This window comes from Limulus polyphemus, unplaced genomic scaffold, assembly GCF_000517525.1.
Source record: "Limulus polyphemus unplaced genomic scaffold, Limulus_polyphemus-2.1.2 Scaffold751, whole genome shotgun sequence".
Classification (NCBI taxonomy): Eukaryota; Metazoa; Arthropoda; class Merostomata; order Xiphosura; family Limulidae; genus Limulus; species Limulus polyphemus.
This window is the reverse complement of record NW_013666361.1, coordinates 401,899-419,031: the sequence shown is the minus strand read 5'-3', so window position 1 is coordinate 419,031 and position 17,133 is coordinate 401,899. Positions and strand designations below refer to the sequence as shown.

Genomic DNA, 17,133 nt, shown 5'->3' with positions numbered 1-17,133 from the left:
TTTTTACTTCTGGTTTAACGTAATTTTGTAAATAAAGGGGGTGGAGGTTGGGAGTTTTTTCTTGTAGAATTTTTAGGGCAGGTTATGTCTGAGTAGAGTAACTGCCTTCCCACAACTGGCGGCAGACAGTGAACTAAAACGTAAAAGCAGCAGGAGTTAAGACGTGTATGTTACTAGTAACCACTCAACTCCTAATCCTTGACTGATTTTCAATAGCTGCTGTATTGTTTAATATTTTCTGATAGATGGAATATCCCCAACGCATTTAGGCACTATGACCACAGACATTATCCGTTATGACTTAATGTTGACAACTATGAATGATAATGAGAAAATAATTGTTTAATTTTAGTTCTGTTGAAATGTTTGTTATTTATACATATACTGTATACGTTTATGTAATGCCCTTGATTTTTTTTTATTCTCACCTTCTTTCTTTGTATATATATTCCATTTGTACATAGATAGTTTCAAGGTGAACTGTAATACTTGTGTGTTAATGCTTTTCTGTAAGTAATTCTAAATGTATGGTTACCTCTTTTTGGCAATGCGATTCTGTTATTTGTTTCTAATATAAATCATACTAATATTTTTTTTATTTTTTGCCTCTCAATTCCACTCAACACTTAACAATGTCTCATTCTCATTGGTACAGTTGAGTCAAGCAACTCTATTGACCAAAATATTGTACCACTTCTAAAACAGATGCATTCTGTATCATAGTGTCCAAGAAACTTGGACAGAGGAAATGTATTTAAAAACAACCAATCATAATTCAAATTGTTTACATCATGTGATATCAGTTTTACTTCAAAAATATTCCAATAATACAAAAAACCTACTGGATTCCATGAAAAAATTATTAGGATTTTTTTATTTATTATGCTGTTACATACTAAACAGAAAAATATTCTGACTTCATTAATGATAAAAAATGTTTAACATTGGTAAATGGCCAAGATAAAAACAATTCAGCCTTCCCATTTTTCAAGATGTGTTAAATAAAACAAATTACAAACAAGTCCACACTATATACAATATTTCAGGAAAAACTTAAATCTTCTATTTATAAACATACATTAATGAGAATTTTGTCTATTTTCAGACAAAAAACACAAATACCATTCTTAATGATTACGTTAAAGTGCCTGCAAACTTTCTTCATTTTCTAAGAATTCCTCTCAGTTTCAGTATTGACCAGCACCTTCAGGTAAATCTAGGTGTGGTAGGAGATAACTTGAAAGACAGTCATAAGTAGCTGAAAGTTACTGTTTGGAAGCAAATCACATGATTACAGCTATTTTTTTAGCTTGTTTTTTTCTACAGAAAACTTGTTAATATCCAGTTTATTAAATGTTTTTGAAATCTACCTAACTGAATTATGGAAAATCTATTAATAAAACCAAAACAACTTTTATGAAGTTCAAATTTGCAGGCCTGTGTTATTAAAGTGGAATAAACAAACTCTTGTAAAACAGAATCAAATAAATTGAATAAATCAAACTTTAGAGAAGCTAGAAATCAATTTTAAAGAAAATGTAAACCTCATGTTATCTTAACAAAAATATTATAAACAAAATTAATCAAATGCACTGAATATTACAACCAAAAAAATATCAATAAAAGCAAGGGTACCAACTGATACATCAATGCCTTCTAATTGTTATAAGTCCAAATGGTATGTTAAATTAATTACATTAACTGCTTGATTAATTTTTAGTTCTAATTTAAGTAGGTAGCATCCTTTTATCAGAAGATAATAACAATTCTGATATTACTAGCACTGAGAACATGAAAACAAAGCTCAAAGATAAGAAAGTTCCGTGCTACTTTAGTGTGCGGTCTACCAGTATCTGTACTCTACCAAGACCCACCGGACTCTATTACCCCTACCCCAGAAGGATCATAGAAGACCCCACCTGACCTGACTTAACCTGTCTATTTAACTAAGTGTAAAAGTCTCGGTAGACCACACGCTATAGTAGCACCAAAAGTTCTTATATAAACCAAAGTTAGGTTTCTTATAAAAAATGTTATATCATGTAAGGATTATTTATAAATCGGAAGAAAAAAATTCTTACTTACATTAAATTATCTAATTTACCACAATGAACATTTTTTATTATTATGTTTGTTAACAAAAATAAACAAACTGAAGAAAAGGAAAGAACACTGATGTCAAATGAATATGCATCCTCATTCATCCTGATTTTTTTGTGAAATCTGTCTTTTAGTCTCAAACTATGTGTTGTGGTCTTTCTTTTATGTATTGCATTATGATGTTTTGTGAAAAATCTGTACGTGATGGAGAAAAATGGATATTATTTTTTGGATTCAGCATACAAGAATTACTGTAGAACATGTGTAATTTCAGCTATTCCTCTAAATGCTTCAATTTAATATTTAACTAACAAATCCCCACACATCTTGGAGCCTGGCATTTTGCCAGTGAAAGTCATAATGTCATCAAATATTTATTTTACCCTACATTGCTGGTTTAGTGGCAGTTCATGGAAGAGCAAAGTAAATACCAGATACATTATACAGGAATACTGAATAAAAACAAAAAAACTGTAGATATGCATTTCAGAGGTTCTAGAGGACATGCAAGTGCAATAGGCAGACTGTATTGATGGACAAAAATATTTTTATTCCTCACGTCAACATCACCTTGCACTCTGACATCTAAGTCTAATTCAGACTGACATAATTTATTCACAGATATATCTTTCCTACAACTACTTGTGTAGAACATCTTAATATTTGTGTATAACAGACTTGTATATTTTACTTAAACTTTGTCACATCTTGTATAGATATGTGTAGTAAATTCAAAGTTGTAGTCAATATTCCTTCTCGAATACAAAGTGAGCCCAATGAAATTATGTACACATTTAGTTCAAACAGTTTTTCTCATCTATATATAAATGTAGGTTATGTGTGGTGCAAAGTTTTATATATACACACACACACACACAACATATTTCTTTTCATAATTTATTTGACCCCCAGTAGTACAGAGGTATGTCTGCGGATTTGCTACACTATAAACCTGGTTTCGATACCTGTGGTGGGTAGAACACAGATAGCGCATTGTGTAACTTTTTGCTTAATTACAAACAAATCATAATTCATTTGTTTAATTTTACAGCTAGATTTAGTGCTTTTGATTTGTTCACATTACAGTGGTATAGTTTGAAAGTTAAATTAAATTTGCTTATATTGGACAACAGATCTGATGACATAATTAGCTGAATACTACAGGTTAAAGTTTTATCAGCTCATCTAAATTTATTATAAGAAATTTTATTCAAAAGAGCTTTAAATATCTTTTGATGTGGAAAACAGCTTGGTGTAAGTTTTGCACACTTTTATAATGAAAAAGGTGATAAAATGTAAATATCTTTATTGATATTGACTATTTGAGTTTTAAAAATCATTATATATATTATTTTTTTTTCCAGATTAGAAAAAAAAATCAGAAAGTTGCATTTATAAAATGGCTTCACAGGTGTGAGTTTGAGGAAACTGCATTGTTTTGAGTTATTAACTTTTTTAGAAGAATCAGTTTAAAATGGCTAATCAAGCTGAAAAACTTCCTTCCTTATATGAATATTATACAGAAAATGGAATAAAATCTGGTCTTGAAGCAAGTGGAGATAACTTTATTTTAAATGGGAAAAAAATTCAAATATTGGGAGGATCGTTACATTATTTTCGTGTTGTACAACAGCAATGGAAGGATCGACTAACAAAAATGCGAGCTTGTGGACTTAATACTGTAGAATTTTATGTTCCATGGAACTTGCATGAAGAATATCCTGGAGAATTTAATTTCAGTGGTCTCCTTGACTTGAGAAAGTTTTTGAAAGAAGTAAAAGAAGCAGATATGTTTGTGTTGTTCCGACCAGGACCTTACATTTGTTCAGAGTGGGAGTTTGGTGGTTTGCCAAGTTGGCTTCTGAGAGATACTTCCATGCAAGTCCGTTCTAATTATCAACCCTTTAAGGAGGCAGTAAAAAAGTATTTTTCTCAATTGATTCCTCTAGTGAGCAACTTTCAGTTCAGCAAGAATGGAGGGCCAATTATTGCTGTGCAAATTGAAAATGAATTTGCTTCATTTGGAAACACTGAAGAAAATGATAAAGACCTTGAATATATGATTTTTGTAAAGTCAACCATGGAGAAATTTGGCATCAAAGAATTGTTTTTTACATCTGACTTACCAATATCAGATGGACATCGTGGATCAATTCCTGGAGTTCTAATGACTGCTAATTTCAAGGAAGGAGCTGAAGAACAGTTAAATTATCTGAAAAAAATGCAGCCAGATAAACCCCTCTTGGTTGCAGAGTATTGGTCTGGTTGGTTTGACCACTGGACTGAAACACACAATGTACACCCTGCAGAAGCATACGCTGAAGAACTTAAAAATATCCTGAAACTAAATTCATCTGTAAACATCTATATGTTCCATGGTGGTACTAACTTTGGATTTCTAAATGGTGCTAATGTAAAGTTTCCCTACCCAGAAACCTCTTACAGTCCTACAATTACCAGTTATGATTATGATGCTCCATTAACAGAGTCTGGGGATTACACTGCAAAATACTTTAAAACACAAGAAATAATAAAAGAATACTGCTCCAGTCCAAAACTTAGAAATCCTCCATTACCTTATGAAACCAAGAAAATGAGTTTGCTAAATCTGACTGTTAACAAAATTTTACCCTGGGCTAAAATTACAGACAGAATAAAGCCACAACACACAGTGGCCCCAATTAATATGGAAATATTGGACCTTGGGAACAACTTTGGCCAAAACTTTGGTTTTATTATGTACAGAACCAAAGTAACTGATGGTGGGATTTTGACCTTGTCAGGTGGGGTAGCTGACAGAGCAATAATTTATTGGGATGGATTTGAAATAGCAGTTGTAAATTGGTTGGCAGGAACCATGCCAAAAGTTGAACTTCCAAAAATAGAAATGTCAGAGTCCCATACTCTTGATATTCTAGTGGAGAACCTGGGTCGAATAAACTATGGTATGCCTGATGACCTCAATAATCAAAGGAAAGGCTTACGTGGTCCAGTCTGTTTGAATGAACAAGAGATTCATAATTGGACTGTGTTTCCTTTGAATTTTGATCAATCTTTCATCCAAGAACTAGCACATGATGATAAATGGGAAAATTTTGAGCCAAGTTCTCAGATCTATAGACCTGCTCTGTACAAGATAGACTTTCATCTTTCAGAGAAACTGTTAGACAGTTTCTTGTATTCTGAAAGTTGGCAGAAAGGTGTTGTGTTTGTTAATGGTTTTAACATTGGTCGCTACTGGAAGGTTGGACCACAGCAGACTTTATATGTGCCAAGCCCTCTACTAAGAGATGGTGACAATACTGTTTTAGTATTTGAGTTGCACAACACTGTTTTATCTATTGATTTATTAGATCATCCCATTCTAGATCAGAATTCACCATAAGTGTAGTAGACATTTTACTGAATTTGTTAATGTTTTGGTTGGGATATACATTATAGATTAGGTAACCCAAAATGATCATGATAGTTTTCATTTCTTTAATATAGTTATTATTCTGGATTCATGTAATTGATAAATATTAACAGTTGATTAATAAATATTTGGTATTTTGATAACATATTGTTCGAAGGATGGAGCTAACTTAGTTACTGTCATCAAACTTAGTCTGTGTCCATTTGAATTAAAGCCACAAAATAATTCCACATTTTCAGAAATAACCATTAAGTTAGTTCATTTTGTACATAATGAGATCTTAATCCTGATATTTTGCTAATGGGGTTCAAAAGGGCCCCATTAATTTTATTTAAACACATTTTTCTAAACTATTAACTTATGCACCAAATTGCATTTTCAAATATGGCTTTGTTGACAACAATGTCCATAATAACATACTAGTTACAAAAAAAACATCAGTAATATTGAATTAATCCCACTGATAAATTTTGGGATTCCCTATTCGTTTTATATGGAAAATGATTTCACCTACAATTTTTATTAGTTCCTTATATTGAATGTTGTAACAGGCATAAAATTACTCAATATAATACAATATGTGGACCCATCTGGTGGTAAGGTATTAAGATAAGTTTGTAATTTGATAGAATTAAGTATGTTTGTTTTAAAAACATTAAGATTTTTTCTTTTAAAAGTACACAGTTGTGAATATTAACTTGGTTTTGGATAATATGTTCTGATTCTCACTCAAGCAAGGAATTGGAGCGAGAAGTTTTGATGTTTGCAAGCATCTCCTGGTTCTTGGGTGATCTGTATCCTGCAGGAATACAGCATTGATGTTTTATGCCGTTTTTATAGTATTGGATATGGGAGTTCTGTGTGATTTTTGTTAAAAGTATTCCTGATAATCCTTATCATTAGTTTTCCATTTTAATGTTGGTAGGGTCTTCATCCTATATCAACATTACTATCATCACTGTACTAAGACTATGAAAACAATCCTCTAATATTCAGAGATTACTTGTTGGGAGCCAAGCCAAAAGGCAAAGTTAATCTTAGTATATATATAATTGTTGCAACTTTCATGATCATAGCTTCCCGGTGGCCATTATTGTTTGCACTGTGGTCATAATTTTGTGTTGTCTCATTAACTATCTTCCAAATATTATACCTAAAGAAGTTAGAATAGGCTAATTACCTTAATAATAACCCTATATACAGTAATAGTATGGACCACATTTGATTCTGGAAATGCTGAACACAAAGAATTACAGAAATTTGAAATTGTGTAACTTAATTATATATATGTTTTGATAAGATTTTTGTAAATTAAGTGATTTCTTGGAAGCAATATTTTAACCTTTGAAATATCAAATATTAACTAGAATTTAAAGAAATTTAAAAAATATATTGATACTGAATCCTGCAATATATATAACAACTTTACACATGGTACTCATTTACAAGACCTGTGGTTTTTTTCAGTTATCAAATATTAATTATTAAATTTGTCTCAGTTTGGAAAGTGAACAAAGGACATATTCATCAATCAAATTGTTTCAATCTTAAGTCTGCGTGGTATCCAGATACCTGATATCTAATATCATTCAAGTTGTTTGAATCTTGAGTTCATGTAGTAATGTATTCAGATACCTGACAGGTGACAGAAAGGTATCTAGACTCGCAATGCAGGAGGTTTCAGAAATGTCTTGCAGAGAAAAAATTAACATGGAAAGTAATTTAAAACACACAAACTTACTGAACAGCTTCTGTATTCACAGTAAAGAATATTTCTGGCTGTTGGTGCAGAGAGAAAAAGTTGGATTCAAAACTCCACAAAGGACAGAAAGACACCACATTGTTAAACCAGACAAAGGCCTGAGAATTCTTAATTACTGTTATCCCTTGTCATTTATGGTTTTACCATTCCTGGTTTAGAGTATCTGTGGTACAGCTACAGTCCACTCCAGGATAAATCCTCAATAAAAATACAAGTTGAGCATATCTCACTTACTGAGAGTACTTGTACTACTTGTCAAACACTGAATTTTGTAAGGATTATGTTTTTTCCTTTACTAGCTCCCTTCAGATACATTTAAGTGATATCAGAAACAATGTGTGCACCTTGTAAGTTCATCCAATGTATTAGTAGAACTTTTCCCATTGTTATTGGTTTTTTAGATCAATCTAAATACATACTCTGTCTGTTAAAAGCAATTTTTAGCACCTAATAATAAATCTGAAATGACAATACCCTTTGTTTTTGGAAATTCTAGTCAGATGTGTACAACCCTATTCAAAACACATCTAATTATTAAAAACATTTTATTGTTCATGTATTTGACAGTTCTGAATTTGATATGTACTTTTTTGAGTTTACAAGCACTTCCTAGAACTGCTTAGCTATTGTTTTCATGTTTTTGAGTACACAGTTTGAGACAATGGTTTACAAACCTGTTTAATGAACCTTTGATAATACACAATTCTAAGGTTTCTCATAATCAAACACTTAATGTTAAACTTGTAGAAATCAATGCATCTACTTATGCTTCATGGTCAAATATACTTAATATTTACAACAGCACAGAATGGAATTTCTTCAAGTAAACATATTTTATACAAGATAAAAATTTAATTTATAGTGTCTAATTTGAAAACCAAAAATTGTGTAACCCTCTTCCAAACAGTAGTTTATACATTCACAAAAAGTAACTTAAACAACCTTTCAATATACATATCTTACATTATAACAAAAGTTGAACAACAAAACAATTACTTTACACTCTTTACTATTGTATGCATTTATATGCATACTTGTAAACAATGAAACATATATATACAAGATAGCAGTTTCCCTTGTTTAGAAACTTCAACATTTCAATATATTTAATAAATATTCATCTTATCTTGGAAGGAATTCAACCATACATTCAAAAAGCTTATATTTATGAACATTTTTGAAGTTCTTTTACTGTTTTCTAATCAACAAAACTTCTTAATTCTAATGGATGCCTTGATAACCAAAAAGTTCAAGATGTAATTAATCACATTTAAGTTACTCAGCTTAAAATACTTCTTACCCAAACTTAGTCATTTTCATGTACATATATGCTAACTGGATATAACCTCAGTTGAACGTTTGGAAAAGTAACTGCATTTGACCAAAACCTATAATTTTATCTGTAGGTGTAACTGTTTCAAATATTTTTCTTAACATTAAAATTCTTTGAGAAAATGTTTGATTGAAATAGTATAAAATAGAAAGAACTTTGCAAATTATTTTGAATTGAATTAAGTAAGTGATATTAAATAGCTAAATTATTTATTTTTTTATTGGAACTTTCAAGTTGGCTCAAACAAAAATTACGATGCACAAGAGTGATAAAAACCAAGTAGGAAGTTTTACCACTGTAAAATATTTGAAAATTTTACCATTTATTTCAGAAAATAAAATAAAGTAGTTATTTTCAGATTCTTGCTCAATTTACGCTCTTCTAATAGGTGAGGACATTTTTATGACAATTTTGAATCGTCACCTTTCATTTTATTGACACAGTGTCCTTACTGTTAGAAATAAGTGAAAACTTCACACATGTAGAAAAATATGTTTCAGGGTTGAGAAACTAATACTCTGAACCAGTTTAACTACCATCAGTGTGAATATATTTCTTAAATCTTGATAACAGCATTTTATCCTTAACTAATAGCATATATTATAAAACTACAATGAACTTCTTGTACATTTTGTATTTCAACTGTATGAAAAATGTAACACTTTTTTTCTTAATTGACCCCTTATTATTGGCATTTTCTATATGGCCATTACTTAGGATTTAATATCCTTCACACTTGGCTATGATCAGCACTAGGAACTGTACAGCTTAATTTAAGAAACAAATTGTTGAATGAAATTTTGAGGCAGAGCATTAAGTATTTGAATAATAAAACACTTTTGCTTTACTCACAACTTGCATCTTTTGGAGAAAATATAATTGTGAATTCACAGATCTGATTCCAAACTGCAATTATTCAAAAGTATAATTTTTACCATTGTTAATCACAACATAAATTAGACCAGTGAGAAATAAATTGCAAGTTCTTTCAGAAAAGTAGATTTTCTTGTTGGATAGAAACAGATCTATCACATCTACAAATTGCATGGTTAAAGATAAATGCTACCCTATACTTTATTAACATTACAACTGAGATTCAAGATTTGAAGTGGAACAAATGACACGCAATGGTTGTTCAAATATGAATACTCCATGGCTAGTTTAAAAACTGTTTATATATTTTTAACCTTGTAACTAAGGTGTAGTAACTTCAACTCATATAGCTCATTGATCAGTACTGAATAAAACAATTCTTTTATTTACAATTTATAACACTTCTCAATAAATTGTTGACTGAATATGTAGTGCTCGGTAAGGATAGTAGATCTTCAAGAACAACAAAAATGATAAATACTTGTAGTTGGAGGCTTAATGTAATAATGTTATCCTTAACAAAACCCTGTTCATTCAGCTAAGCTATTTATTCACTATGACAGATCTTTAGAAGTCTTAATATTCTGAAGGTCATGACTAGTGCAACTAATGAGTATTTTATAAATACATTTTGACAATTTAGTAGTCTACAAATCTCTCTCTTTCTCTAACTGTATTCATCCTTTTTTAAGGAAGGAAAAGAAATGAAAAGAAAAGCTGTAGATTTAACAAGTTTAAAGAGAAAATAATGATTTAACAACTTTCTAGGATACAAAGTTCACATCTACTGAGGGTCAATGACTGATATGACTACTTTCATGACATAATACAGCATACAAGTCCTAATTTTTGGAAAATGTATTGATTTACTAACTTTTTTTCAGCTGTAAAATTTCTCACTCTTCTTAGTAATTTCTTTAATATTTTTCAAGCTGATTGTCATTAAAATGATAAATTTATTTTGAAACATTATTGATATGGTATCATTAATGAACTTTTATCAATGTGGAATTCCTCATGTATTACAATTAATACATATATGCATGCATGCATTTTCTTTATTAAAATGGCATTATTTGCAAAATGTAATGCACTCTCAGGTAATTAAAAAACAAAACTGATCCTAATATATACACACTTGTGAATAAATGTTCTATATATTGTACATTCCTTTTTTATATTGAAATTCTAACCATTTAAATATTTTTCACAACACCATGGCCTTCTTAAAGTATATATCTCTGTAAAGAACCAATAACAATTGGTCTAAAACTGACTGATAAAATAATTTATTTGTAAACATTAGTTATGATATTAATAATAATGATCTGATAATATTCTTGTTATTAACTGTCATTTAGTTTTTGTTAATCCAATAACTTTCTTGTTTTTACATTTAATAAACAATTTATACTTCTTGAAAGAAATTTCGACAAATATAGTAAAAGCTATGCTTAAACACATCTTAATAACTTTGAGCTATTCCTACAACTAATATTCACAAACTCTGTCGAAAGACCATTATTAGAATGGTTACCTAGGATATTTGACATATGAGGATCATACTGCTCTTGTAGTTGCTGAACCATTTTATTCTGTTCAAGGTTGGAAGCATCCATCAACATAACCCTCTTTTCTTGGGCATAAATCATCTTCTGTCTATTAATAGTGATAACCTGCTGCTTACAGGCTCTTCCTTGACTGTGAATAAAGCTCAGTTTAACAAATGGAGATAAATAATGAAAGCTATATGATGAACAACTCGAGAGTAAACCAAAAAATATTAGGTAAAGAAAAAACAAACTGACTGTTATTGTAAATAAAAAATCCCTGCTTGTAATCTGTTAGTATTATTGAAGGGTGATATGCCATCTTAAGTAATTTTCAAAATTATGTAGTGTTATAAATCAACTAGAATTTTAAGTTACAACTCAATTCAACACATATCATAAAATAGCAAAAAAGTGGCTTCTAAGCTTTAAAAGCTATTTAACAAAGTTTAAAAACCTTGTCCATTATATCTGAAAAAGAAAAGAGCAAAATAATAAACAGGAAAATTGTAACTTTTAAGTCAACCCACTTTTCACAGTGAAATTGATTTCTAGGAGTAGTATTTTTGCTTTTAACATTTCATTTAGGTACTTTTGAGAATTAATAAGTCTTTAAGATTAATGAAAAGACTGAATTAGGTGTCGATTATAATTATTATTATGATCAATACAGTTAAACTGCAAAACAGTAGCATAAGATGACTGTAAACTTACAACTTAAGGACAAATATTGTTAAGAAATTCATGCAGAAATTTAGCTTATGACCTATTTAATAGAATAAACAGGCATTGTATGACATAGACCATCCTTTACTTCTGAACAACTTTACTGAAAAAATGCTATCTGTAAATGGTAAAAGTTTGATTGCTTTATTATATAAATCTCCAAGTTGAAATTCATAGACGCTGTAATCTAAGGCTTTTATTTAGGTGGACCTTAAGCCATGAGAATGCCTTTTGGTAAGGTTCCTCAGGTTGCCTCATTTCTAACTAAAGTGAAACTGGCACATCTACATTGCTTATTTAATATGTAACTTATAGAAACTCATAAAAGACAACAGCAAAATCTGCAAAAATGTTTTTAACTCTCTTTGAATTAAAAACAAACATTAAAGAAAGTTGATCAAGAAAGTACTTTACTATACTGTCTAATACATATTTCTACTAATTATTGGACAACAAATACAAATTTGTGAAAATGGAATTATCAAAAGTTTGAGTATCCAACTGAAATGCTAGTAGTATTGCATAAACTGCAAAGTTATAACAATATATTAACCTTCCAATATATGGGGGTGGGGCTCTAATAAAAAAAAACAAATAGTCAGAAATTGTACTATTATGCTGGAAGAGAAAAATTAAAAAACAAAAAATGAATTTTATCTGGACCTTACCTATACGTTATACTTTTAAACTGTTCACTTTTCAGCTTCTGATAGTTAAAATTCCATTCTTCATAAATCAACTTGCTTGATTAGAAGCTGTGATTCTATCAGCAGATCAAGGTTTCCTTGCATGGATAATGTTTTCTCTGTGACTGCTTAATTTTCAGCTTTCCCACTATCTCTTTCAAAGTTTCTCCTTTAATATTTGTAGGTAAAACACACAGAATTCTTATCAGGTTACAAGTGTCGTAGCACACTTACTGATATTGTACAGAAGCCGAGAAACTCTGATTAAACTTCAAAGTGGATGATCCATTTTAATGATTACTGAGGGTGCAGCTTTGAAACCTGTTATAGTAAATCAAGTACATTGAAGAAATAAGAGGTTTAATTTTAAGGTGCGTAGTTGATGCAGTATTTTGGATGTTACAGTGAAACTTTCAAATCATAATTTGATTATAAGTATACAGCAACAAACTTTCAAAGTAGTTCACTGGTAAATGTGAATAGGAACAAGTTTTATCTAGTATACTTATTAAAAGGGTTAGTTTTCAGTGAAGACATGATTACTATTATTTTAACAGTCAGTATGCATGAGGTTGGAGATGAACTTGTTAATATGCATACAGATTGAACAAGTCCAGCTAAAAATCTTAGATGTTAATTGTCACAATGCTCTTAGGACTTTTAGTTAAACTAAATGATCACAAAGTTAAGAGTCAAGATACAGAGTTTTCCATTGGTCAGATACTTAAGATTTACTAATGAGACTGTGTTATACTATCTGAAAAATCAGTTAAAAAAGAAATCTGGATGTTGAAGTTTCAACATATTATGTAGTGTTAGTAATGATATAAAGGTGGACCACAAGGGTTATGTACTGCTTTCCTGGGCTAGTAGTCAAAGAAGAATATTCATTACATTTCAATTTCCTTATAATAACCTACATCTTCTTATACAAACTTGATCACAGATGTTGAACTCTACACAATCCACATTCTGTTAATTCTCAAAGTTTGGTTTCATGCAGCAGCCACAGAACAGTTTCCTTATGTTGAGACATGGTACTTTGTGACAGCAGATATCCTGGTGAGTCAGGTTAGATTGTAAGTTTCATGCAAAATTAACGTATTTTATAAAGAATTACAAAGACCAAGACATGGACATGACTCACAGTAGCTTGGTAGGTGGAGATATGAACATGAATAATACAAGGCTGCTATCCATGACAAATCACAAAAACTTGGACACGAATGACGAAAGTCTGCCACCTATAATAGCAAGACATAACTGACACAAGGCATATAAGTAACTGAATGCACAAAGTCTTCAAAACTGTCAGCTGAAACACTTGGGTAAAAATCAGACAACAAAAAACAGGGAATTACGATGATGCCTGTTAGAATGAACAGAAAAACAACATATTTGTAAAATATTTGACAATGAACTTTACATTATTATGAAAATATTTTTGTTACTGCAAATATAAATGCTAACACACAAATATAATCACAGCAAGCAACACAATATCAAATGAAAAATGAAGTGATGACCAACAAACAAAGGTGAAACAGGTAAAAACTACTTAGTTCAGAGTGATACTTGTAGAGGTAGTCTTTGAGGACTAATTAATAAAAGTAGATCAGGTAGAAATGACGACATTTTGAAAGACATTTGTCTTTCATCTTTAGGTCAGCTTGCACCAGTTTCTAAGGGGTTTATATGTCATCTAGAAGGATTGAAATAGGCATGATATGATTGGATGGTGGTTGTGGTAAAGTGGTTGGTGAAATAAGTGATGATTTGATCAATGGTAGTCATAAACTACTAATTTCCAGGCCTGAGTTTTTATTTATTGATGGTTGCATCAATTGATGTTGTCCTTTCTACCTGACCTACTGTTTGAAATCAGTCATTCAAGATTTTCTCTACAAGTGCTACTCTGAAATAAGTAATTATTGCTTATATCACCTTTGTATGTTCATCATAAATACTTTGTTTAAGTCATCTATAAAAGAAATTGGTGACATTAATGATTTAAAATGAATAACCTGATAAAATACAGTTTCAAATATTACATTTTTAACCTATGATAATTTGTATTGATATAAATATTATCATGATGCTTTTATTAATGATGTTTTTATCAATATAATAAAAGAAAGGAGAAAAATGTTAATTATGTATAAACATTATAAAATGTCACTCTAATGTTGAATTACAATATGTTAACTCCTATAATTGCTTACAACTAAGTCAGTTATTACATTAAACTCTGAAGTTAAGTTGTAATTTATAACTTGAAACTTTTTAAATCATACCTTTTTATTTTAATCTAATATTTTGAATGTAAACAATAAATTAGTATTTAAATAAAGTTAAAAATATTTATAAGTTGCTAAGTTAAAAAAAATCTGAATGTAATTACTACACAATTTGAGCTCTTGATATCTAACATACTTGTATCAATAATGGCAATTTTCAAAAACAAAGAAAGTTTGCGTGTATCCTTTTTTATATACATTCTACACAGTGCATTCTCAGATAGCTTAACATTTTTAAAACTAAGACTGACATATAAAACAAACTAATACTTAAAATTTAAATAAAGTAGCTATAATAATGCAATGAAAGCATTAGTCATATGTAAAATTAAATGTATAAACTAAACATTTTAACCATAATAAACTGAAAACAAACAAACAAGACATATAAAATACAATATTAGACACTTAAGCCCTTGTAAAGTATTTTTTTTACCTCTCTAAGACTCCTTTGTCTTTTACTATCACATGAATTTGTATGATAGGATTGATTCAGCCTTTGTTCATCTTCTCTAGTAAGAAAAAACAAATTTCATGTAAATATACATTAAAACAAGCGGTATATGTATCATACCTTATATGAAAAAAATAAGTAAAATGAAGGATTTAATCTATTTATATATATATATATATATGTAACTGATCTCCTAAAAAAACCATGAAAATTGAAGAAACATATCAGACTGACAGATATGTTACAGTTGCCAAACATACTGAATTGGTATGATACATAATGATAGAACTAAATTAACTGTAAGAAGTCAAAACAACTAATAAAGGTATTCATATAGAAATGAAGCCAGTTTTTTATGAATGCAAATGTGATAAAGACTGCCCCTATATATAACATAACTTTTTCCATGCAATATAGTACTACTACTTTCAACATATATTCATAATTTACTGGGAGTAATAACTGATAAAACTTCCTAATTTTTTAAAGAAATTCGCTATAAATGTTTTACTATTGAAAGGTACTGTGTTGATCCAAAGTAAAGGCAGTTTGATAATTAAATTATGTATAGATGATACCATGTAACTCAAAGTTTGCGAAATGGTTATTGTCATCTGAAATAATAAAGATAGTTATGGCTTAATTATAATAAGGTGGTAGAGGGAATTAGCAATAAATTAAATACCATAACAACTTTGATGTAATGAAGAAGAGCTAATGATATACTGTGATAATATTTCACACTGTCATTGTTACAGTGGTTGAAGTTATTAGCAGTATGTCATTACAGAATTTCCATACAATCATAATTATAGTGGTTGAAGTTACTAGCAGCTAAGAATATGTCATGACAGTGTTTTTACACAATCAGGATTATGGTGGTTTGATGTTGAGAATAATGGCATTTGTGTGCTTATGCTTTTAAAGTAAGTGAAGAACTGAGGTGGTAAAATCAGTAAGTAAACACAAATATTTTTTTTCTATGAATTTTTCACGAGTCATTAATTTTTATTTAGAGTTATTATACTGTATGTCTTATGATATGAGACCTGAAAGAAACTGTGATTTTCATATTGGGTAAAAATCTTTACTAATAGAACTATTAAGTAAATTCATTTTCAATATTATAAAGAGGTAATCAACAGAAAGCAAAAAAGAAACTGCTCACACTTTTATCAAATATAAAGAAAAGTGTTTCATTAAATGCAATTATGAAATATCAACGAATATTTGGATTATAGTACTTGGAAATATTTGTATGCAACTAATAAAAATATTTATTTATTGTAAATTATTCTGTCAGCTTGCTTGATATAGTAACATTTATATCTAAAATCAGGGATTGAAATTAATAAGAAATTTAACAGGTTATTTTTCTTTTTGTAAACTAATTGTATGGCATATGATTTAGTATATATGAGGTAATAAATTGCAAACGATAATTAATTGACTTCCATTTGATAAAAAAGTGAAAAAATAAATGATGCAGAAAAAGGACATGTTAACTATGTTGAAGTAATTAAAAAAAATCCACTTTATAGTTTGGCAATAATTCCAATATGTGTAGTGTCGAAATGATAGGAAAGATGAGACCTTAACTTACATATTTGATTATATTTTATATGTGGGTTAATTGCAAGATTCAGAGCCATCTGTAGTTATATTCATGTCTTTGATGTATTAATATCACTACATCAGTTATTAAGGCCAACTTTCTTCTGGGCATTTTATAAGAAATTTTTTTAATTGTTCAATTCTGCTGTGATTGTAATAACTTTTCGTTTCTTATGTACAGTATAAAATATTGTTACGTCTCTATCGTTAGTTAAATTTTCGTAAATTCGTTCCGACGAAACTTTAGCGACACAAGTCCTTTCTTAAATAAAACTGGTTTATTTTTTCTGGATATAACTTTGTGATACACCTAATTTCAACAG

General features: G+C 29.7%; 1 protein-coding gene and 1 long non-coding RNA gene across 5 annotated transcripts in view; one reads left to right on the top strand and one right to left on the bottom strand.

Annotated features, from left to right (window-relative positions):
- The window catches only part of LOC106460320 (beta-galactosidase-1-like protein 2), a 20,911-nt gene extending 15,278 nt beyond the window's left edge, over nucleotides 1-5,633 (top strand). For 3 of the 4 annotated variants that reach the window (XM_022387019.1, XM_013920012.2, XM_022387018.1), the window contains exon 2: nucleotides 3,465-5,633. In XM_022387019.1, the coding sequence (XP_022242727.1) occupies nucleotides 3,575-5,485 (1,911 nt within the window). In that variant the 5' untranslated portion in view covers nucleotides 3,465-3,574 and the 3' untranslated portion in view covers nucleotides 5,486-5,633. Of the gene's footprint in view, nucleotides 1-8; nucleotides 166-3,464 lie in introns of those variants that run through there. The other variant, XM_022387020.1, reaches the window with a different exon arrangement.
- Nucleotides 5,634-7,939: 2,306 nt separating this feature from the next.
- Nucleotides 7,940-15,298, bottom strand: LOC111085974. Its single transcript, XR_002610739.1, has 3 exons — nucleotides 15,179-15,298; nucleotides 12,428-13,814; nucleotides 7,940-11,184 (listed from the first exon to the last, which is right to left on the bottom strand). It is a non-coding gene; the product is annotated as an uncharacterized LOC111085974 (long non-coding RNA).
- Nucleotides 15,299-17,133: the final 1,835 nt, after the last annotated feature.